This window comes from Vipera ursinii (genome assembly GCF_947247035.1).
Source record: "Vipera ursinii genome assembly, chromosome: Z".
Lineage (NCBI taxonomy): Eukaryota > Metazoa > Chordata > Lepidosauria > Squamata > Viperidae > Vipera > Vipera ursinii.
The window spans coordinates 87020094-87046043 of NC_139517.1; the positions used below are offsets into that span (position 1 = coordinate 87020094).

Consider the following 25950-nt stretch of genomic DNA (forward strand, 5'->3'; position numbering starts at 1 on the left):
CCTCTTCTGTTGTATCCCTTTATTTGTTCTATCATTTGCCATTTATTGGAGAGAGATTGGGGAGCCTTTCTCCTTATGAAAGATTGGAGACCCCTTGCATGTCTAAAAAGCTTATGAAACCAAGGTTTTAAATGGCATGAGGAATCCTTTTAGTAGGAAAGATAACTCTGCGACAAAGATATTCTTAGCAGATAGAAGATAGCAGGATGTGTACAGTGAGCGCATTCGGTTAATGTACTCCTTCCCATTCTTCTTACTGCTTGAGGAACATATTGCTTAAAGAAAGATAAATTCATAACCAGAGATGCATTTGATGTATAGGATTGAATGTAATTTAAGTATTTAATTATGCTGCTGAAAAGTCTATGAAAAGTTTAATGATTCTTAATAAAATAAGTACACTTTGTATTAATGAAGTTATTTAGACAGCTCATCCATGTTTTTCTTCCCCCTTTCTTGCCACCAGCTTTTACAATGGGTTGCAGACTAAATAAATTAGAAAAACATGATGACAAACGGCCTGGAAACATATATTCCACTTTGAAGAGGCCCCAGGTTGAAACGAAAACTGATATTTTCTATGAATACCACTTTCTAGATTTTACAACTTTAAGTAATGGTAAGTCTTTCCTCTCTTTTCAACCTACTATGCATATGTAAGTCAAAATGATAAAAGCTCAGCTTTAAGTTTTAACAGCATTGTATCAGTTCTACATAAGGGGACAAGCAAAGTTTTTGTGGCTTGTTTTTGAGAGGTATATATTATAGTAAACAGAGCAATGATATAATAATTGATGTGCAGAAGTGGAATGATGTGAGTTCTATGAGGTAGTTTAGATTTTTGGACATTATTATGCAGAAATGCTAGGTATTGCTCATAGTGGATTCTTGTATTTGGCTAAGTTGTTTCCAAAATTCCCTCCAACATTGATATTCTATGATCTGATGAAAGAGGAAGAGAGATCTGATTTTCATTGTGCCCATGAAAGAGAGGAAGATGGAATGATGCATTTGTCTAGTAAACTTAGATAACCTTTAGATAAACAATTGTACAATTGTCTTTTAGCACTATTCATATATATGTTCAACAGTTCTGTGATTTAGCCTAAAGAAAAGAGTTATATTTCTGTGAGGCAATACAGAGTATTTGAAGTGAAACCAGCATTTGCAGTCAATAATTTATATTTTGTGTACATGTATTTTTTGTACCTACAAAACTATTTTGGTTATTTATAGCTTGTAACTCTCATATTGAATACATAAGAAAGTTTTCCATAGTTTGTACAAACTGACTTGTTATGTTGTAGTTTTTTAGAACTTGAATGACTGAAATGTGAATTATATATATTCATGCATCATGATGGTGATGATGGCGATGATGATGATGATAATAGCACCCAAGGCGCCTATTATTTAAAGATTTACAGGGAAGGAAAAGAACACTCCTAATTAGCAATACTCTACAAGAATTACTTACTTAATTAATTGGATATGTATGACTATCCACCTGTAATACATGGTTCCAGTGGCTTACAATATTAAAATGTAAAAAAAAGTAATGTAAAAAAATGTAAGGGACACGGTGGCTCAGTGTGTTAGGACGCTGAGCTTGTCGATCAGAAGGTCGGCAGTTTGGCAGGTCGAATCCCGAGTGCCGCGTAGCAGAGTGAGCGCCTGTTACTCGTCCCAGCTTCTGCCAACCTAGCAGTTCGAAAGCACGTAAAAATGCAAGTAGAAAAATAGGGACTACTACGGTGGGAAGGTAACAGCGTTCCGTGTGCCTTTGGCATCTAGTCATGCCGGCCACATGACCACGGAGACGTCCTCGGACAAGCGCTGGCTCTTCGGCTTTGAAACGGAGATGAGCACCGCCCCCTAGAGTCGGAAACGACTAGCACGCATGTGCGGGGGAACCTTTACCTTTACCTTTTACCTTACTTACATTTGCCACAGTCATTCTTATTTCTATTTGTAGGTCTTTGCATTTTGTTATCTTTTCCAGTTCTTTCTCTTCTTTTCTGCTGTCTCCAGTCACTGACAAGTCCACTATCCAGACGTTTGTCTTTTTTATCAACAGTTGTTAAGCCCAAGGTGTTATGTGGCAGGTGCTTGTCTGTTTGAATTGTAAAGTCCCAGAGCAATTTAAGAAAGTCATAGAAAATGAAAATGTTAAATTGTTCTGGGACTTTAGAATTCAAACAGACAAGTACCTGCCACATAACACTCTGGACTTAACAATTATTGATAAGAAAGACAAAAAAATCTGAGTAGTGGACTTGGCAGTGCCTGGAGACAGCAGAATAGGAGAGAAAGAACTGGAGAAGATAACAAAATACAAAGACATAGAAATAGAAAGACTGTGGCAAAGGCAAGCAAGGGTAGTACCAATAGTAATAGGCACTTTGGGTGCAATCCCAAAACAACTGGAGCACCAATTGAACACCATTGGCATTGACAAATTCACCATTAGTCAATTGCAAAAGGTGACCTTACTAGGAACTCTTTCCATCCTGCAACGGTATCTGTAATACCATCAAACATCCACATCTGCCTATCCCAGGTCCTTGGTAAGGACTCGATAGGTATACAAAAATGCCAAATCCAGTCTGAACATCTGGCTGACTGTGCAATGATCAATAATAATAGTAGAATTGGAAGGGACCTTGGAGGTCTTCTTGTCCAACCCTCTGCTCAGGCAGAAGGTTCTTACATACATTTTGAGTTTTCCTTAGAAATTTATAATTCTTATAAATTATAAATATAATAATCTTAAACTAAATTGTGTTTTTAAAATTTACTTTATAATTCAAAGATATGACACCATTTCTTGATCTATTCAGTATTGTTTCTTTTTAAAAACATTTGCTGTCTTAAAATAGCTTATATGAAATGAGAGTCTGTGACTGAGAGTATAGTCATATAAAAATGCTCAGATTTGTGACTTAGCTGGCATTATTTTTGGAAAATTAAATTCTCTTCATTCAGTTGTAGCATTAAAGGTTTATTACTATTTTTACTTTGTAGGAAAAGGAAATGTAGAGTCTATAAAAAGAGTATGTGCTTCCTGTTTAAATTTCACAGTATGCAAAATGAGGCTAGTAACCATTGTGCAAAATAATAATGCGAATTTTGTGTCATGTCAAGAAATTATATTATGTAGCTTATAACAATACCTATTTTCTAGGCATTTTAAATTTGATCCATTCCCTGCTTATAAATTTTTCAGATTTGCTTTGTCTTTTAATATTGGCAAACTTCAAATATATGAGCTACATATAAAATAAAATAAATGCAAAGGAAAGTAATGTAATCTACATGCTCTGGGTCTCATATAATATATCAAAGTGAATTGGGTTCAAAATGGGGTAAAATGTAGATTATATTGATGTAGTTAAAAATTTTAGAGGGGGGAAAATTAAAGCTCATATAATCTTTTAACATTCAGTTATTTTTTTCCCAATCAGTTCAGATGAAATTTGAGCTTGGGTGGCCTGGATGGGGGATAACAGACTTCAACTGAATCTTGGCAAGACTTTGGGTGCACACGCTTGCCAGGATCTTTGGCTCTGGATGAGGTGGCACTGCCCCAGATAGATCCGGTCCACAACTTGGGGATTCTCCTGCATTTGCAACTCCTGCTCAAGGAGCAGATGGTAGTCATGGCTAGGAGAGCCTTCACACAAGTTTGTATTATGTGCTAGTTGTGGCCTTTCCTGGATCAGGATTCTTTGCGCTCAGTCGCTCAGTCCCTGATCATCTCACAGTTGGACTATTATAATGGGCTCTATCCTTGAAGTGCATCTGGAAGTTACAGCTGGTGCAAAGTGTGGCTACTGTTTGGGGACTATCCTTGAAGAGCATCTGGAAGCTACCGCTGATGCAGAGTGCAGCAGCACGGACTGTTTTGGTGGCCCCAAGAATGGTCCCTGCTGCTCTGCTTCTGGGTGCAATTAAAGGTGTTGGTGATCCCTTCACAGCATGGTCCAGGCTACTTGAGGGACCATCTCAGCTCACTGGGATTGGCCTGTCCCACTCCTACTGGTAGAGCAGGAGGTAGAGGACCTACTGCTGTGGGTCCTGTCAATCCAGTTATTTCAGCTGATGGGGTCCAGGAGGAGGGCCTTCTCTGTTGTTGTTCTATCTCTGATATGAGGCTGGTCCCAACCCTTCTATCCTTTCATAAGGGCACAAGACCTGTCTCTGCCAGTTGGCTTGGGGCCCCAATGGTAGAGCAACACAGAGGAGGTGGTTAATTGAGTAACAGCATATCCCATCTACCTCCACTTTCCCCCTGGCCTCCCCATGTTACATTAGAATTTAACATTTGGTTTAAATTTATTTATGTTTTAATGTATATGTAAAAATACACTTTATGACTGTAAGCCACCGAGAGTTACTCTGTGCTAAGATGGGTGGCCAATAAATTTTATAAATTAGAATTAGAATTTATTAAATTTGTCAAATTTATTTGTCAAATAAATAACCAAAGTGTGCATTGCACCAATTTCAAACCTCAGAGTTGAATAGTCCCAACTATATTTACTATGTGTTTATTAATAGGTTAACTTTGTACAGTATAAAACAATTTTCTTACTGAGAAATTTTGGATAGAGCTTCTTACGGCAACTTTTTTATTCCCATAACATCTTTACTGTATTAATGTACGCATGTTTATCATATAAAGTGCTCTCTATCCAAAGGTTTTCATATGTCCCAAGGTGTTGTTTCCCCTTACCATAATGAAACCTTAGATAATCCTAGATGGATTATAATTGCTAGAATAAGGTATTGTAGAACTGCAAGAATTGCACAATGTTAAAAATATGGCTTTGTGAAATATGGCTTTGTTAATATGCTAAGTCATATGCCTCAACTTTGATAACTGATTGCAATTTTTCCTATAAATAATTCTGACACCGATTATTAAAAAAGAAATTGTATCTAACTAAATAGACACAAGAATCCTTATTTAGGACCCAATTTCTCTTTTTTTGTTTCTGTTTCAAGTGAAATAATCCTAGTAACACACAATTTTTATTCATTTTTTTCAATGGTTGTTTTGCCAAATTATTTGAGTATCTTACTTTCCAGTGTATGGAATAATATAATTACATTATTTCAATTAAAAAGCAGAAGAAATAAGAGATAAAATAAGTATCCTGTTAGTTTTTCATTCTCAGTATTCCATCTAGCCCATCTTTCTTTTTTCTTTCTGTATCAAGAAGCGTGTAGGAGTGGAGTAATAAGTGTAAAGTAGACCACAGTGATGCTGTGTAATTAGTTTCTGGCCCTTTTGCATTAAGAACCCAAGTGTTTTGAACTCTGGCAAACAGAGTATTCATTCTAGATAGATCAACTGGAGAGTGAATCATAATCTTGTAGCACATTTCCCCACTGCGTATAAAGATTGGCACAAGTAGGGTGTTGCAATATCATTTTTCTTCTATTTCTTCTCCCCATCCTATGAATGAAACAAATATACATTCTCCTTGGATATTAGCCATATTTTCTTCTTAAACTGAAAGTATCCAGCATCAGTTGTAGGTTGTATAGCATCTGGGGTACTTCACTAGCTATTCTATCAGCAGTGCTGTCGAGTTATCTGTAGTGTTTTGGATTATCAGGTGCTTATTGGTCGCTTCAGGCTGATATGGGCATGCTTACTCTGTTCTGGTGCACAGTGAGCCTCATCTGCCACCATTCCGCTGTTGTCTTTCACTGTGTCCCTTGTGGCTTTGGTTGTTTCCTGTCTGTCTTGTTTTTGGTGTTCTTAGTTTGTCAGCACTGCACTTCCTTTGACAAAACAAAATCGGGCTCAAGAGCAAAAGCAAAGCGGTTAGTGTGGAAGAAAGTTAACTAAAGAGGCAGGTGTGAGCATCCATGATGGTGGTGAGTCAGATGGTTAGTGCACATGAATGGCTGGCATAATTTTGTGCCAACTCAGAGATGGATAAGATGCCTCTTAATTCAGTAGGAAGGAAGATCCATACAAGGCCATATATACATCTCTCCCTTGCCAAATGCTGCTGATTGAAGATATGACAGTTACCTATCCCAGTTGCAAAAAAGGGGGTTGCAAGTAGCTCCTGTAGGAATAATATGTTATGATTGAATTATTATTTCCAGCATTTGGCCATTCTGATAGCTGGCACGTTTTAGAGGCAAGGAATTCAACTTTTTCAGCATGGCAGTTGCTGACAGTTCTTGGAATTGAAGTAATGTATAAAAACATCTGTAGTACAGAAAGATTGGAGAAGCTTAGCTTAAATGATCCATTTTGAATAGCAAATAGGAAGAAAAATCTACAGAGAATTATTATAAAAAGGCAAATATATTGTATGTGTGTATAAATTGTATGTGTGTGTATACACACACACATATTCTGAAATGATCTAGTACAAATTCTTTTGTAATAGCTAATTTGGATTATAGAATGATTTAAATAAAAATGAATTTCATAGTGGGTAAGAGAGCATGGCTTATATTGGAGAGCTTCAGTGCATGCTTCATTAGTAAGTCTGGGCATGGAAGAGTGCATCTTTTTCCTATATTCACTTCTCTCTCCAATGTATCAGAAATTAATACTGCCCATTCCTGTTTTCTGTTATATAGCTTATAAAAATATCCCAGGCTTCTATTTATGTACTGTTTTTATGTCTACAATTAGTCTAAGAAACAAAGTTTCAAGCCAATGATATTTTATTTTCAATTAAGCAGAATAGTCTCCTTGGTACTTCCAAATAGCTAATCAGCAAATTGTAAGGAAAGCTTTTTCAGTAACTCTGCATATACACAGATGACTGTAAAAGTGTAGTTATACATGGTAAGCACTTACTTTGCATATAGAAAGAGGTACAAACTTAGTCGCTTAGTTAACAAACCATAGTTATATATGTGAACCTACTAACACTGGACAAAGTAATTAATTTAATAATAGGTGCTTCCATGTCTCTTATTTCTTATACTGTACATTTCCCCGTGATCTGGATAGCCCCCGCCCTGCTGGTGTTTTAAAGGGTTTTGAAGACCTGGCCCCTTGCATAGGCTTTTGGTAAGGGTAAGTATACCCCTCCCCCCAAATATGTGGGTTTATTTCTGTTTTTGTCCAGTTTGTTGGCATCCTTGCCATCTTCATTCTTCATTTTTGTCTGTAATATTTTTGTTGTTTTAATCACTTTTATGTCCTTAGGATCAATCAATCAATCAGAATTGAGCTGGAAGGGACCTTGGAAGTCGTCTAGTCCAGCTCCCTGCTCAAGCAAGAGTCCCTATATCATTTCAGTCAAGTGGCTGTCCAGTCTCTTCTTTAAAACCTCGAGTGATGAAGAACTCATAAAGGAGTTAGACAGTATATAAATTTAATTAATAATAAGAAAAAAATGGTTAAGCATAAAGCTGCTAAGGCAGATATATCGTTAACAATTTACATATAATTCAGGTTACATACCTATGTTTGTGATTTGGCTTGCTCAACCTGAGGTAGCAGTTCATAAGAAAATACACACATAAACAGACACAAACATATACATATACATATTATTTGAGAAGTACAGTACACAAATTGGGATAATTTTTTTAATAACCAACTAAGGTAAGCTTGCAGTTTGGAGATTATGGCCAAGGTCCAACATGTGCATTTTGATAGATCATCTTGTAATAATGAGAAATTGCTTAAACACCCACACAACTGCTGCTTGATAGACGGATGGTTAAAATCTTTTTTCCCAAGTGGTGACAGCTTCCCTACTGAGAGAAGATGGGAAATCTTGTTTTTTGACTAAGAGTTAATGTAAACCAACTGATGATAGAGGAATGTACATTATTCTCATGGAGGGGAAAAATAAACTTTAGTGAATGTCACTAATGAACCAACAAAGATAAATTGTAATTGCTTTACCTGAGTAAGCAATTCACACATTTTATTTCATATGGTGTGGTTTCATTGTTCTTATGTTCATTTCAGACTGAATAAATTGTAGTGTTATTTAGAATTTGTTCTTCTTCAGCAAGTAGACTATGTCAAGCTCCTCAAAACATGGGATACACATACAAGTATGCTCCTGCAAAATGAATTATCTTCCCTTGTTCCCTAGTAATTTTGTGTGCATTTTGAAGCATCTCCTTAAGGACTAGAAGACTTTTAAGAAAGGTATGGCAATGTGATGGGAAAGAGAGCTTGTAGTCAATGGAAGGTGAGGTGAGAAATGAGTCAAGTATAGTAGAGCAGGGGTCCTCAACACCCAGTCTGAATTGGCACCAGGCCGCAGCATGCCAGAAACCGGGCTGTGAAAACAAGCAAAGCCCCATCCGCAAGATGCGGGTAGCATGCAAAACCATCCCCCCTCTGGTCCTCAGAAAAATCTCTCTCCACAGACCTTGTCCCTGATGCCCAAAGGTTTGGTGGCTGCTACACTAGAGACTTCCAGCCTTTAAGGGCAGTACAGCAGCATTCCATAGTCAGTAGTATGAAATGCTTTGGAGAAGTTTAATAGGATCAGTGGGTGTATATTTCCCCATGAAGGTTCAGATGATCATCCACCAGAACTATTAGTGCCTTTTACTAGTCTTTGCTTTCCTGGATCACTAAGCACTTGAAGCCTTGGTGGAGCAGTGGGCTAATGCCTCCTTAAGTAATACCAGCTGCCTGCAATTAGTGCAGGTTTGAGTCCCACCAGGCTCAAGGTTGACTAAGCCTTCCATCCTTCCGAGGTAGGTAAAATGAGGACCCAGATTGTTAGGGGCAATAAGCTGACTTTGTAATAATGCCGCTTGGGGGGGGCAAAAGCCCTAATAAGCAGGCATATACATAGAATTGATTTGTGCTTTAGATTGTAAGCCGCCCTGAGTCTTCGGAGAAGGGCGGGATATAAATGGGATTAAAAAAAAGCCACTCTTTTGTATCTTTGTTATCTGAGTTAGACTAATATTATAGTTCATTTTTTTATGTGGTTGCCTCTGAAAAGCCCTTAGAAGCTGTAATTGGTACAGATACCTACTGAATGATAGTCTTTTTGAAAGCATTACATCTATCTTGTAAAAACTGTATTTGTCCATTGCCAGTTGGTTTCCAGACCGAATTCAGGGTGCTGGTGATAAAAGCCTACATAACTTGGGCTCCTGTTATCTCTAGATTCATTTCTTCATGTAGAATATGCTTGCCTTAAATGCTTTAGGAAAGAAAAAAAAATACCACAAGTGTCTAACCCAAGGGTCAGCAACCTGAAATAGTGAAAGAGCCACTCGGAACCGGTTCCCTCACAAAAGGAAAAGCTGGGAGCCGCAAAAAATGTGTGCGCATTTGCGTACATGCGCGCATGCACAGAACAGGGTTTGACTGAAGAGTGGAGCCAAGGCGAGATATGCACCTACCCCGCATATTTGAATTGATTGGTTGAACTTTTTTAGTCCCACGTGTTTTTTTTTGGACTGCAACATGGCAGAGGACTAGGAGCCGCAGGAGTCGGCTGAAAGAGCCGCATACGGCTCCGGAGCCGCAGGTTGCAGACCTGTGGTCTAACCGAATAGAAGTTGGAGGGTTTGGACTCTAGGGAACGATATTCTCAATAGTAGTCCTCTTACTTTAGAACAGCATTCCTCTTATGGTTCTCATTTCTATGCTCTTTCAGGGCGAGCTTACCTAGCAATTCATTTTCAGTGAATAATTTTTATTAATTGTTTTAACCAATGTTTTTGTGTATCTATTAAATAATACCTATACATACTTTTAACTGTCATTTCAGTTAGTTGAAGATGCAGAAAACCTGATAAATTTTCCCTACTTCCTTGAATTTTTTTTTATAAATGTGGAATATCTTTGACAGAGTGAAATAAAGTAAATATAGAATTAACATTGAACTGTAACTTAGCTTTCCTTTTCAGAGTTGGTTTAGAATCTGGAACTATGTTACAAAATTCAGTGATTTTAAAAATAACTTTAGATAATGTCATTTCATTACAATATTAAAATTAAAATTAAATGCCACAAATGAAATTCAAACTGTACTATAAAGATCCAATATTTATTTTATTTATTATGTACATCTATTTATATAGCCATCCATGTTGCCATTGTGACTTTGGCCAGTAACTGTAGAATTAGAGTCCCCAAACTCTTTAGATCATTGACCCCTTCATGAAGTTGCAGATTCTTCATTGATCACCAAACATTTATTATAGGAAAATAATTTAATACATTCTACTCTAACTAATACAGATAGCCCTTGATTAACAACCATTCGTTTAGTGAGTGTTCAAAGTTACACTGAAAAAAGTCATTTATGACCATTTTTCACACATCCATTGCAACATCCCCATGGTCACGTGATCAACAGTCAGATACTTGGCAACTAGTTTGTGGTTGCACTGTCCTGGGGTCATGTGGTCATCTTTTGCAACCTTCTGAAAGCAAAGTTAATGGGGAAGCCAGATTCAGTCAACAACCATAACTTAACAACAGCAGTGATTCACTTAACCAGTGTGGCAAGAAAGGTTGTAAAAGGGGACAAAACTTGGTTAAATGTCTTGCTTAGCAAAATTAGCAAGCAAAGTTTGGTCCAGTTTGCTTGCTAATTGTGGTTGTAAGTCGTAAGGACACCTATAGTACTACTTGCTATTACTATTACTAATAAAAAAGTAATTGAAATTGAACAAGATAAACTTGGATTCCTGAATACAAAGAAAGAAAGCATTGGCACATAAAAACCACAGTTTTAACTGTGATTAAAAGAAGAAAGTGTGGATAAGTGATGTGGCAATAGCCGAAGTTAATAGAATAGAAGACAAAGAATTGGAGAAAATCACGAAGTATCAATATCTGAAAACCGAAGCTGAAAGAATATGGCACAAACTGATAGTGGTGATCCCAGAAATTATTAGCATACTGAGTGCCATACCCAAAAGTCTTGGACATCACTTTAGAAAAATCTGTACATTGACAAAATTTATATTACTGCCAATTACAAAAAGCTGCACTGCTTGGATCCATGCAGATACTACGCTGATACATTATGACATTCTAGATTCTGGGGCAGAAGTTGATGTGAATGAAGGCTAAAAAACTGGCAGCTATAATTTCAGGTTGTTGAATATAATAAGCCCTTAGATCAGGCATGTCAAACTCACGATATTGCGTTACGTATCATGAATTTCCCCAATTGCCGGCAATGGGGTGGGCGTGGTTTCGGCATGATGGTTTCGGCATGATGCATCTGGCCTGCGGGCTGGCAGTTTGACATGCATGTCTTAGATAGTCCCATCAAGCCTTGGGGTCAGTATTGATCATTTTGGGGAACCCTGGATTAAAGCCAACAAAGAAAACAAGCAAAAATTATAATACTCTAATAATGACATCTGAGGATAATCTAATCCAGTCTACACAGCTGCAGTCATATTAATAAAAGTCACATTGATAAGCTCACCCAAAATTTAGATATATGTCTGATAAAAACCCCAAATCCGCAGTGACTTAAGAAATGCTAGTAGAGTTAGGATAAACAAATAAATTGTTATTATAACACACACATAGAATTAGAGAAACCCTTCCAAATACATGTATAATTGCACATAAAATATTTATTAAATATTTATCCAAGGGGGTAGTTTGAAAAGAAAGCATAGAGCATTCTAAGGCATTTGGGATCTCATAAAGTGGTTTGTGTACAGCTGAACCTCCTGCAAAAAAATAATAATTCTATTACCTATTTATCTTCTTTTAATGTAATGCTTTCTCTTGTAGCTGGAAATGTCACAGATTATCTTCCATAGTTAATTTATTTTTAAATTATAGTCTCCCTCTTTTAATCAACTACCATTTCTTCCCATGCCTTACACGGTTCTTCATTTTTTGATTTCTCAGTTGCAAAGCATGCTATTTTAAGCAATTAACATCAGCTATGCGAACAAAGAACTTTAACACTGCAGTGTGATTAAATAAAGCAGTGTGAACTATCCGTCTTCCAACAGTACTTCCTAAACTAAGTGAATACAGATACAATTATAAATTATTGTGTCAAGAATAATATACAGTATTAATTTACTCACAATATTTTTTTTATTTTAATTCCATTTATATCCCGCCCTTCTCCGAAGACTCAGGGCGGCTTACAAGCTTAGCAGTAGCCTTCATTCTATGTATATGCCTGCTTATTAGGGCTTTAGGTGACTGACCATGATACATTTTCCAGGGAGTATATAAAAAATAAAAGCAAGTTGGATGTTTCATATTTCATCACTTTTATGTTATACTGTGTGATACTCCGTAATGAACCTCCTCTGTGATATCATAATCTTTGAAAAAAATGAATGAATAGCAAAAATGTACATCATTTTAGGGAACATTATAGGACCCATATTTGATATTAGCTTGGAAAATAAATGACATAGTACATATAATGGTTTTAGAGCATCATCACAAACATCTAGACTTGAAATTATAGAATTAATAAAGTTTCAGGGTTCTAGAAAATTGTTTAAAAATTGGCAGTATCAAACTTTAGGACTCATCTTGTTTTACTTCTAAGCACAGGTATGTGCTCAAGCCAAAACATCTTCAGTAAATCCTTGTTATGAGGAGAAAATAAATTTCAGCACATGGAGATTTTCAGATAAGCTTAAAACAGGCTTTTGTAATTTCATCCAAATATGCAACATTTTCCCTTTGTTATTGTGATTAGATATTCCATCTGTATGTCCCTGTTTGAATTTTCTCTGTCAAAAAATTGTAAAACAACAGTTGTATCTAACAGGTGGCCAACAATTTTTAATTATATCTAGAATTACAATTAAATAAAACAGTTGCAGAAAAAAGGATCATCAATCTCTTTATAGACGACTTTTTAAGATGTTCATGAGATATAATCGTGGTAATAAATGCCCTAGATTTTAAAGACATCGCAATTTTTCTTACGTAATTGGAACTGGTCTCATCTCGTGATGTTATTTCATTTCCATTGTGTGTCATATTTATAATATGGCTAACAAGCCCCTGAAATATGATAGTACAAAATACAGTTTTTTACATTACATTGCTTACAAAAATATAATTTCAAAATGATAAGCAAACATGTAAAGTAGCGCATGGATGATTGTTTCTAAAGATTGCTTACTATCTAATACTTAGTTATCTGTCAAACCACCCAATCTTTTTCTCTCTCAACAAATGATAGCAAAACTGACAGGAAGTGTAAGGGGTGCAGTTTGATAACAAAAAGTCAGACAATAATGAAGCATTTTATTCAGTGAACATGTGGTGAAGAACAATGAAAATAATCTTGCAAATATGTTTTAATTTTAGCTATTGATCATTTGTAAAGCTTCATCAAGGCAGTCAACCCAGCTGGTTAAAAAAAAGAAGCAGAGCTACAGAGAAAAGACAGATGCTGTTTCTGAGCACAGCTTTCTGAAATAAACACAATACAGTACCAAAATAAAAATTATTCTGAAACAGTTCCAAACTTCACATAACAGCAGCTTAACAAGAGACTGCTTATCGTGCCATTCTTTCCCTCTTCTTTTCTCTTTTATTTCTTTTTTCTTTTTCAGATGCAGAGTACAAGTAGAGGTCAGTTTGTTTTGCATTTTAATAAAGAGTATGATGGGAGGTAACAAATTAATTCATACAATAACACTCCTTGTTATTCTTATATAAGAAAATGGTTGCAGTATCAGTAGCAGACTGATTTTCATTCTTTCATTATTATCTGCATCATCCCTTAACTTCTTCAAGATTCTATCGGTTTAATTTCCAGACTTCATACTTTATTCTTAATTTTCAGATTAATTTATTTTGATATTTTCATTTGTAAATAAGTGACACCTATGGGACTTCTTCGTTTTCAAATGTCTTAATCTTTTTAATGTGTGAAGGCTCCCTGTTATTTGAAATGAACTTTGTACAATGCCTATTATGAGAACTTGGTGAAAAGTTTGTTGCTTGGCACTTCTGTCAAATTTCAGCCTAATGATCAAAGATACAGTTCATACAAGAAGCTAATGAGAGTTTTTCATTCCCTTCTAAGGTATTTCTTTCCTCGAGGAAAAAAAAAGCTGTATCTGATCTTTGGAAATGTGCGGTCTCTGATTCCTTTCTAATATTCTTTCTTTGTAATATTTTGCTTGAATTGCTGACAAGAACATTTCAGTTTAGAGCTATACAGATCATTTGTACTCAGGTTGGTACCCCACCTCCCCAAATGGACAGGAGCAAAAATTAAAATAGATGTCTTATACATAGATAGGAAACTTAAAAGTTTTACCTTGAGCATAAATTCAAGTAGTTTCATAGATTATTTCATACACAGAAATTAAGATACAATAATGTGTTTTACTCCTCATTCTTGGATATGACGTAAGCAAAGTGGATTGGATTGAATCAGTAAGACATAGGTCTATTTGAGATCAGTGGATGAGATTGTAATCATTTCGAGTAAAATCCTAAATCAAAATACACTGACTAAAGAGGATGGAAGCATAAGTAATTTCTGTCATCTGAAATCTTCATTTCATTTCAAAGTACTTGGTGCCAATTCATGATTTGCCAATAAGACTATGTCAAAACAATAGAGGGCAATGTCAGGTGCAAATAATAAGTGCAAAAAAGTCCAGGCATGGGAGGAGTCATGTTATATTACATATAATTTCCAGTTAGACTCATGGGTTGTGGGAACAAAGAGGAGTTAACCTCTCTTAAGTATTTATTAGCATGTTAAATCCTATGGGCATTCCACTCCAAATTTCTTCCTTTGAATTCTGATCTGAGACCACTTTGAATTCAGCATAGATGCAGCCAACAAGATGTTACCTCTAGTAATTTAGAATTGGGCAGTCTGCATGTCAGAGCAGTAATGTATGCACAGGTATTGCTTTTTAATGATAAATCTAGTTGGCACTTTCAATTTGTGGATACATCCATGAAGTTAACAGGTGCGGCTTCTAACTTGAAGACTTTTAAGTTTATCTTATCTTGCACCTATTTTAAGTTGTTCACTGCTCCTTGGTGGAGCAGTGGGCTAATGCCTCCTTAAGTAACACCAGCTGCCTGCAATTAGTGCAGGTTCACATCCCACCAGGCTCAAGGTTGACTCAGCCTTCCATCCTTCTGAGGTAGGTAAAATGAGGACCCAGATTGTTGGGGGCAATTAAGCTGACTTTGTAATAATGCCACTTGGGGTGTGTGTGAAAGCCCTAATAAGCAGGCATATACATAGAATGAAGGCTACTGCTAAGCTTGTAAGCCGCCCTGAGTCTTCGGAGAAGGGCGGGATATAAATGGAATAAAAATAAAAATAAAAAAATAAAATCCATTTGTCCTTGGTTTGCTCTTGTATTACAGCTGTGCTGTGTAGTTTCAAGGTCTTTGTGAATCACAAAAAAGATTTTGAGAGCAGTTGCTGATTATGGACTGCTTATTCCTGATTTAAAGTTTCAGCTGCTTAGGTGGTAATAAACAATGCCCTTTTACTGTTCCAGAAATGGTAACGTAGTAGAATACTTGCATAACATGTTGGATTTGTTGAGATTAATAAAGGATTTTATTACACACAAGTTAACCTTGTATACCAGAGAGCTAGCGGTTGGACCATTATCAGGCTTGCTTGTATGTTATGTTGATAATTGTTATTGGTCATCTTGAGTGCCGAAGAAAAATGGAATGGGAGTATAATATGTGATACGGTTCAAAAATTGCCTGCTCTCTCTCTCTAATAAGATAGCATGGGAAGATAACCTATACCACATGTATGGAGCTCAGCTCACCAAGGGACCTTGGAGGTCTTCTAATCCAAGGCAAGAGTTGTTATTCCATCTCAGACAAATAGTTGTCCAATCTTTTCTTGAAACCACCAAGGATGATTCACTCACAATCCTGGGAGGCAAGCTGTTCCATTGACTTATTGTTCTAACTGTCAGGAAGTTTTCTCTTTTATTCCAAGTTGGATTTATTTCTCTCTGGGTAGCTTCCACACATTGCTTCATATCCTGCCTCCTATTTTATTGTTTGTTTTGTGGGGGAGTGAGAGTTTACTGGGTTTTACTTTGCTATTGCTTTCATCTTCATTTCTTCATCCTCCTATTAAGAACATGAATGCAAAGTCCAATACAGTAATGTATCTGGCATTTGAAATAAATCTTGGTTTTGATTCTCTCATTAGCTACATTTTGGCACTTTTCATTGCACCACTCAGGCCCTAGGATTTAACAGCCAACTACAGTTCATACAATTTCCTAACATTGTGATAGGGAGATATTACAGGTTCGGGGTTTTATTTCTGCTTCACAAAACAGATTACTACTAACCACATGGAAGAATAGTAGCTGTTTAAATGGGTTAGTACAATTATATTTGTCCAATAACACTCAGGGCTTGCTGTCCTTTGACCTTAGACCTTTCCTAGCCTGCTAGAAACTGCCTTTACTGTACTTTAAGGTATATTTGCATCCAAGTTTTCCAGTGTCTGCTGAGGACATTGATCATATTAGCTCCATTAGCTGATTTTATAGTATTTGCTGAAGCATATAATAAATACTTTTTAAAAGCTGCCCTGTGAACTGAACAGAACAGAGCTTGGAGGCTTTAGCCAAATTTTTTCTTCCCATGAGAAAAGTCATAAACTCATATATAGTGTATGTCAATATCATTTAAATATATTGCAACACAACCTCTTACTATATTGTTCAATGCTTAACTATAGTGTGTTAGAACAACTGCCACATAGCCCAGCAATGGGAAGACTTGTCTTTGTTCCTTAACCTGAACTCCAGAGATCTTTAAAAGGTAAGTGCACTATTGGTAACATGGGGTAAGGAGCAGAGGATAGGATCCAATGGGGATGGGAACCAGGCACCCCAAGGGTCAGGAAGCAAACCACAGGCTGCCTTCAGGGAATGGCTCAAGGTTGACTCAGCCTTCCATCCTTCTGAGGTAGGTAAAATGAGGACCCAGATTGTTGGGGGAAATTAAGCTGACTTTGTAATAATGCCGCTTGGGTGTGTGTGTGAAAGCCCTAATAAGCAGGCATATACATAGAATGAAAGCTTGTAAGCCGCCCTGAGTCTTCGGAGAAGGGCGGGATATAAATGGAATTAAAATAAAATAAAAATAAAAATGGTGGAAACCTTGGGAGGCCTAGGTCAGGACCTGCACTATGCCTCCTGAGGCTTCCACTGGAGCCCCGAGGCACCCCAAACTCAGTTTAATGACCTACATATTCATTTAATGACTGCATCGGGGAGAGCTGGATCCAGGGTTGTAAATAATGTGACCACTTAATAGCCATCACAGTGTCTGACCATAAAGGGCAGGTTCAATTATTATCATGAGTCAAGGACTAGCTATGTAGCATGCTGAATAAAATCTTGACATTATTGGAAATAGTAGTCTGTATGTTATAATTCTTCTGAAAATTTTCTACTATTTCTAAATAAAATAATTTAGATAAAGATTTTATTAATAACAGCTAAGTTTCTTTCTCCCTCTGCTTACTCCAAAGTACTTCAGTATAAAAAATATCAATAAGAATATATATTAGTAGTTTTATTAATAAAGGAGTATATTTGTAGCTCAGAGTTGAAGAGAGGAGTCCTTGTGCTCTCTGAGCTTGGTTGTTTTCTTGCAGATGTTTCATTACAACTAGGCAACATCATTAATGCTACTGCTATTAATGCTACTGTTAGTGCTATTAACATCATTAGTGCTACTGCTTACTATCATTAGTAGTAAGAAGTGGGGTTTGCTGTCAGTTTATATTCTAGTGGCTTCCCTGGGGCAGTCTTAGAGATTTTTCAGTTGGGTTTTTGACTTAATTTAATTAAATTAAACATTAGAATTTAATGGCCATATTTGAATAGGTTCATTGGTCAGTAACCAACAATTATAGGAGCTGTATGTGCCTGAGCATTTTAGGTTGTAGTATCAAGGTAATAAAACTAAAGAATCTTTGCAATGAAGTACTAAACAAGTGGGGTGATCCTTTCCACTTGGCATTCAGTTTTCTGGCTTCATTTGCACAGTTACTTTCCCCTTTCATACCAGATTCTCTGTCAGTGATGTATACTGTGATCTCCCTAAAGTGTTGTTAATTTTAGCAGGACAGCACTGTCATATGTTTAAATAATTTCTCTGAATTTTTACAAACATTTAAAAAGTCATTAATATGTTAACAAAATCTAACATGCTTTCACTTTTTTTTAAACCAGGAAATGAAGTGCAAAAAATATAAGCATTGATAATTACTTTTATAATAACATCTAATCACAAAACTGTTGTATGTTACACCATAAACATCTTGGCATTAAAATATGATATATTTCCAAAAATGGCGCATAATTCACATGAGGTAGAATTTAATTGGTAGTCCCAGGGTTTCATTATTTCTTACTTTGTTATAATTGTGAACTTAGGCCTATCTGTACAATATTTTTCTGATGACTATTATACAATTACAATAAAAAGGAGCTCACAGGCAATTCTTGCTTAACAACCATTAATTTGGTTACCATTTGAAATTACAGCAATGTTGAACAAATAATACACCTGTCCCTGAAGTTAACATCTATTGCAGTAGCTGTCCAGTTGTGTGATAAACATTTGGATATTTGATGGCTTACCCGGACTTACAATTGCAGGGGTGCTTCAACAACCTCTTCCATTTTTCTCCCCCCTCAATCTCTCACCTATTGTTCATCCTTCATAGTGGCATTCCTGGGAAAGTAGCACTGGGGCTGAAGTAGTTTGGCTTTCAGCAGTCTTAACCAATTGCCACTGCCTTCAGGCCTATACTTCAGCCCCAATGCCAGTGGCATTGTTGCTGAAGTATTATCTTGAACCCTGTGTTGCAGCAGCCAGCCCCGCACCCCAGCATAAAGTTCCAGCCATCCCTATTGTCCTTTACTTCACACACCCTGCTATGGCCAGCTGATCTTTTGTGTCTTCCTTCCACTCCTGACAAAGCACACCTGGCCTGACTCTATGTGAGGTAGCTGCTGGCTACTTTTTCCTGAGGTCAAGCATACCTTTCTCCAAATAGTACAGACTGTTCTCATGATATTTGATAAATTCCCTTTGCTTGCAAGTTTGTGTGAGGTTTTACTGTTTACATATATATTGAATATTAATTCAATACAGTAGATAAATCCTGAATCATGATTTGAAATGCAGCACAGTTAGAGTACATGGACCCTTGCAGCTAGAGCACTTTTCATGTAAAAACATTTCTTCCCATTCAGTAATAGATGTAATAAAGAGGATGCCCTGAGATCATTGGAGAGAATCAATAACAAATTTTAAAGACTTTTTATACATTTTATGTATTTATTTACTGTACTTATATGTGCCATAATCATAAGATTCTGGGGGGGCTGGTTTAGGATTGCTAAGACAAATTAACAAACTTTTACCGTGCATTTTTTGTGTAGTTTTTAGTATGAAAGCCAGTTGTTTTTCTACCAATGAGTGAATGAACCTTTATTGTCAAAGTACAACCATGTATATACGTTGAGATTGGCTGAGCCTCCCTTCGTGCCCCCACCCCCCAACTCACAGTGACACAAACCCTCCATCTTATTACACCATGTAAGCTAATTGCACAACACACCGGCCTCGCAAGTCAATCATGCATAAAGTTTATAAAACTATTTCCCGTTCAAAAGCCTAACAGCCCATGGATAAAAGCTGTTCTTCAGCCTGTTGGTATGGCTGGCTATACTCCTGTATCTCCTACCTGATGGTAGGAGAGTAAAGAGGTACCGTCCAGAGTGTGAGTCATCCCTGAGAATTTTCCTCACTCTTCCAAGGCAGCGAGCCCTGGCGATGTCATCCAGTGGTGTCAGGGGACAGCCCACGTTGTCTTGTGCTGTGCTTACCACCCTCTGTAATGCTTTCCTATCTGCAGCTGTCAGACCAGCATACCAAACCACAATACAGTACGAGAGGATGCTCTCTATAGTAGATCAGTAAAAGAGGGTCATTAGCCGTTGTTCTATCCTGTTCTTCTGCAAGACCCTGAGAAAGTGAAGTCTCTGTTGGGCCTTTCTGGCCACCTGGGTTGTATTAACTTTTAAGATCTTCACAGAGGTAGACTCCCAGAAATTTAAAGGAGGAAACTCTCTCCACAAAGTCCTCCCCGATGTAAAGTGGGGCAGGCTCCTCCTTTTTCCTCCGGAAGTCTAGCACCATCTCTCTTGTCTAGCTAATGTTCAGGTGCAAGTTGTTACAACACCATATGGATAGTTTTTGTACCTCTGCCCTGTATGCTGTCTCATCCCCACCTGTAATAAGACCCACCACAGTAGTATCAGCTGCGAACTTAATTATCGCAGTAGATGGGTTGGATGATAAACATTCATATGTGTACAAAGAGTACAGGTAGGGGCTAAGCACGCAGCCCTGTGGCGAGCTGGTGCAAAGCTTCAGGGGGTTGGACAAAGCAGACCCATCCCTCACTGTTTGTAACCGGTCCCTAAGAAAGTCTTGAATCCAATCGCAGATGGAGGGGGGAAATTTCAAGTCAGTTAGCTTCTCGATGAGAGAGCTCGGCAAAATGGTGTTGAAAGCTGAGCTATAATCAACAAAAAGCATCCTGACATAGCTTCTAGGTTTCCCAAGATGACTTGCTACAGGTGTAAAGCAGTAGCTATGGCATCGTCTGTCGACCTGTTCTCCCTGTAGCCAAATTGATGTTTATCGAAATCCAGTGGGAGGCATGTCTTGAGATGTTGGAGAACCAGTCTTTCGAAGCATTTCATGATTACAGATGTTAATGCAACAGGTCTGTAGTCATTCAGGCACTCAACTGCAGTTTTCTTGGGGACTGGGACAATGGTAGCTGCTTTCAAACACGATGGTACACATACCGTTTGCAAGGAGATGTTAAAAATCCTTGTCAGGACCCCTGCTAATTGGTCGGCACAATTCTTAACCACTATCCCCAGCACCCCATCTGGGCCTGCGGCTTTCCTGGGATTCACAGCCTTCAATACAGTTCTCACTTGGTCTTCAGATAGGGTGAGTTGCTGAAAATCAGAAGGCCGGCCAGCAGAGGCTACGGGGTCTGGTCTTTTTACCTAGTAGCGAGCAAAGAAGATATTGAGCTCCTCAGCCAACGAGGCATCGGTGTTAATCATGCTCCTTGTACTGCCCTTATAGTTGGTTAAGTGCTGCAGTCCCTACCACACTTGCCTTGAATTATTGTGTGCTAGGTGGTTCTCCACCTTGTGTTTATATTGCTGTTTCGCCATCCTAATGCCTCTTCTAAGATTTGCCCTGGCCTCTCTGTATGTGTCCCTGTCCCCTGCCTTAAAGGCAAAATCCTGGGCTCTCAGGAGTGTTCATATCTCTGCAGTCATCCAGGATTTACAGTTCCCGTAAACTCTAATGCACTTTTCTGTTGTTACACTATCAGTGCATGTTCTAATATAAGAGAGTACGGCATCTGTCTATGCAACTGGCTGAGAGCACCCACTAGCCAGGTTTTGACCCTTTTCGTGGTCCAGTTTGGAGATCTTTTTATTGAAGGGAGAAAGCCAAAAATAGGCTGAGGCTTCCCTGTCACAATTTAGGAAAATGGGTGGCCTTCTGTAGTTTAAATTTTTGGCAACAAACTGAGTGAGTAATGTGAGTAACATGCCCTCCAATTCCATGGAGCCCTTAGTTAAATTCTAAGATGTAAGTTATATATCTCTTCCTTACAGACTGGAAAAGAAAGAAGAAAACACATGTCAGAGAAAGAAATAGTGCTCTTACCTATCATGGATTCTGTTCTCATCTTTAAGCTTGCTTCAGCTTTGCCCCTCAGGTTGCTACAATAGCTGCTTTGTATGCTCACGCAGAAAGTGACATGACAGTGATGTACTTTATGATGTTTATCAATATTCTTCATTGATATCAACAGCAGATACTTTAATTCTCAGTGAAGTACCAGGGTTCGTTTTATGGTTTTATAAGTTGGGTTACCAAAAATGCCCCAATTTTCCATTTTTAAGATAAGCTTATATCAGTGGTGGCTATTGTATTTCACAATGTGGCGTTTTTTTCTAGTTTTTTGTACTGATAAAAGATATACTTGTAAATGTTTAAAATATTAATAATTGCAGAGAATAATTCAACGTAAAAATGCAAGTAGAAAAATAGGGACCACTACGGTGGGAAGGTAACAGTGTTCCGTGCGCCTTTGGCATCTAGTCATGCTGGCCACATGACCATGGAGACGTCCTCGGACAAGCGCTGGCTCTTCGGCTTTGAAACGGAGATGAGCACCGGCCCCTAGAGTCGGAAACGACTAGCACGAATGTGCGGGGGAACCTTTACCTTTACCTTTTTATTGATAAATCTACTTTTTTTCCCCAGCAGAGTTACCAAGATCAGCAGTAATCAAGCTGTCTTCCTTACGTGATCTTCCACTTCAACTGCAAGACTTCTACTATCAGGGCTTCCATTTGGCTGCTATCTATCCCTTTCTGCAGCCACCTAATAAGAATGAGAAGACACTTCAGGAGCAAATCTTCAGGGCTGTACTGATCAAGAAAATGGAAAGGTAAATTGACAAAGAGATTTTCTACTGAGCTTCGATCCAGGTCAGAAATCATAGCAGTGTCACGTTACTATTTATTGCACTAAGCATGAACATTTCTATAGGCTGACCATGTTTTGTGTGTTTAAGAATCGGTAGATTGGCAGCATTTTCTGAGGATAACAAGCTGAAAATGTGTTTCATATTTGAGTCAACCTAGGGCAGGGGTCAGCAACCTGAAACAGCAAAAGAGCCACTCGGAACCGGTTCCATCACACACACAAAAAAGTGGGAGCCACAAAATGTGCACACGCATGCGTGCATGCATACGTGCACGCACGCGCATGCGCAGAACAAAACGTGCACCAGCCCTGCCCCCGTCCACCTCTAGTATGGACGGCTCTGCCGTCTCTCAAACATGGACAAAGGCAGCAGCTCTGCAAACGGGGCGGTGGAGGTTTGGAGAGCTGCGCGCGCAGCTCCCCAAACCTCCGCCACCCCATTCTCTCAATGGGACTTTTTTTACTCCCACTTGTTTTCCAGAACGGCGGAGGAGGACTGGGAGCCGTAGGAGATGGCTTAAAGAGCTGCATGCGGCTCCAGAGCCGTGGGTTGCCGACCCGTGACCTAGGGCATAATGTTAGGAGAAATTTCTTATATATTTTTGCTTCTTACTGTGACAGTTATTTAGTTAAGTGCAAAGTATTTTGCTCTTGAATATTTTCAGTGTATTTTTAATGGTAGGCAATAATTAAATGAAAATATTTCATGTTCATATTAATTGAAATCATCTTTCAGTTAACAATTTTTCAATTTTGCATCTGCATAAATCTTTTAAAATAGGAAAATGGGTTGTCTTTGATTTCTGTAAAAACAATGAATGTTGATATATGCAATGTTGAGAGACCATGAGAACATTTGAAAAATTAGAGTTACCAAAAATTCAATGAAACTTGATAATTTGATAAACCATATTTTGAATACCAATGACTTAGAAAATCTTTCTCATAACTTTTTTGGATAAAAGATGCACATTTTGGCAATCTCAAGAATTAGTTTTTAGGGTGACAAATACAATCTGTATATCACCCGTGCTAGTAAAAGAAGAATTATATATTTTATTGCTCTTTGAAGATGAAAATATTAAAAATAAAAATACTATCAAATTTATGCTTGTAGCAGCAAGAACATCTGTAGCCCACAAATGGAAGAAAAATTGCATGCAAACCTTAGACATTTGATATTATAAATATTTTTAATGGAAAAATTGAGAAATACAGTATACTCTGATATTGTAGTAACATATGACCGCTTTCACAGCCAGAAGCTATTTCTAGTTTCACTTTAGCTTAGGTGTATTGATCTGACAATATAGCTACCAAGAGGCGGAACATTCATATTCAGACTCTTATTAAATTACACAGCCTGTAACCTATGTAGACATAGGCTTTTAGATGTTTTTAGATGATATATTACCAGAGTAGAAGAATCACATAAGATAACATCTGCAGTAATAACAGAATACAAAAGGAGGTTTGGATGGACAGTTTTCTGATTTATTTTCTTTATATAAAAAAAATAAAATAGAAATCCTTCGTTTCCACTTGAGATAGTTTTCATAGGAAAACTTGTCGCTGATGTTACATGTATGACTATGGCTTATAAATATGGCTTCCTAGGTTTCTGCTTTGGCATACATATTTTCCAGTGAAACAGTGACCGAGACAGGAAGATCATTTTATTATTATTTATTTATTCAGAACATTCTGAGTAAAAAAGATTCCTCTCATTCAAAGAGGCAACTCCAATCCTCAGATTTCAGTCCCTCTTACAGTTAACACTATAGGAACGCGGTGGCTCAGTGGGTTAGGACGCTGAGCTTGTTGATCAGAAGGTCGGCAGTTTGGCGGGTCGAATCCAGAGTTCCTCGTAACAGAGTGAGCGCCTGTTACTTGTCCCAGCTTCTCCCAACCTAGCAGTTCGAAAGCACATAAAAATGCAAGTAGAAAAATAGGGACCACTACAGTGGGAAGGTAACAGCGTTCTGTGTGCCTTTGGCGTGTAGTCATGCCGGCCACATGACCACAGAGACGTCCTCGGACAAGCGCTGGCTCTTCGGCTTTGAAACGGAGATGAGCACCAGCCCCTAGAGTTGGAAACGACTAGCATGCATGTGCGGGGGAACCTTTTACAGTTAACACATCAAAGAAAATGCAAGAGAAAAGTTGATTGGACAGGACAAAAGTAACCCCTCCTTTTGATAGAAAATCAGTTACATGGAATCAAACAGGTTACATATTTGCAGCCCATAATATCACACTTGTTCATTTAAATGAATTTTGATGAAAATGGGCATAAAATTTAGGATGTCAATGAGGAAAAAAGTCATGAAGAGACAAACCAAATATCACTTAGTACTAACAAGCTCTCTCTTATCAGGAGATAAACTCGAGATGTCCTGACCTGTGGAACAAAGACAGTTCTTTTATCTTGTAATTTAACAACCTTAGAAGTTATCAATCAAACGGTTAACATCATTTTTAAAAAGATAAAAATAAATCAAATTAAAATACAAAATACCTATGTTAGTCAGTACAACAGTAGTACCATGTTGGTACTACAAAGTCCATCCTGCGTGGCCCTCATTTCATCAGCCATTTTTATGGTTATCTGTGGAAGTAAAGCATTTTGCATCTTGTATTATTAGGATTTTCTGCAATACAGAATGAAGTATTTTCAGTTAAATTGCTTGATTAGGAAGCATTTTAGCTAACAATATACAATTTTAAAAGCTGTAAAATTGTATGCAGTGATAGACAAATTATAAATTAGATGATAATAAAACATATCTAATTCCTACATTTTATTGAAGAGTTTATAGTTAGTGAAGATGTTTGATGTAAATAAAAACCAAGATTATTGGTGGCTCAGGTGTAAGTGCAAATTCATTAAGCAGCAATTTTATGTCCTTTAAATGTAGTTAAGTTTGCCACACAGCACCACTTGTTTTGAAATTATTCCATACAGGGTGCAGTTTGTTTTTAACAGTGTCCCTGTGTTCCTATGGCCCTCCTTGTATCTATAGCTCATTTTTCATCTATCGCCACCTATAATTCCATATCAGAACAGGAATCATTTGCTGCTTTTTTTAAACAGAGAAATGTAATGTGTAATGTAACACTTGAAATAATATGTGCTGACATTAGTATTTTAGTTCTTGTTCTAATTTCATTTTAATCTGACAGATGAACATTTAAAGCTACAGATAGTCCTCAAATTAAGATCACAACTGAGCCCGAAAGTTCTGTCGCTAAGCAAGACAGTTGTTAAGTGAGTTTTCCCTATTTTATGCTATTTTTGCCACGGTTGTTAAGCAAATCATTTAATTGTTAGCAAATCTGGCTTCCCCTATTGGCTTTGCTTGTTAAAAGCCAGCTGGAAAGGTTAAAAA

At 37.5% G+C, this 25950-nt stretch overlaps 1 protein-coding gene across 1 annotated transcript in view; it reads left to right on the forward strand.

Annotated features, from left to right (window-relative positions):
* Positions 1 to 25950, forward strand: part of RFTN1 (raftlin, lipid raft linker 1) — a 110771-nt gene that overhangs the window by 12830 nt on the left and 71991 nt on the right. Inside the window, exons 2-3 of the mRNA XM_083376171.1 lie at positions 467 to 619; positions 22337 to 22523. Of these exons, the coding sequence (XP_083232297.1) occupies positions 475 to 619; positions 22337 to 22523 (332 nt within the window). The 5' untranslated portion in view covers positions 467 to 474. The remainder of the gene's footprint in view (positions 1 to 466; positions 620 to 22336; positions 22524 to 25950) is intronic.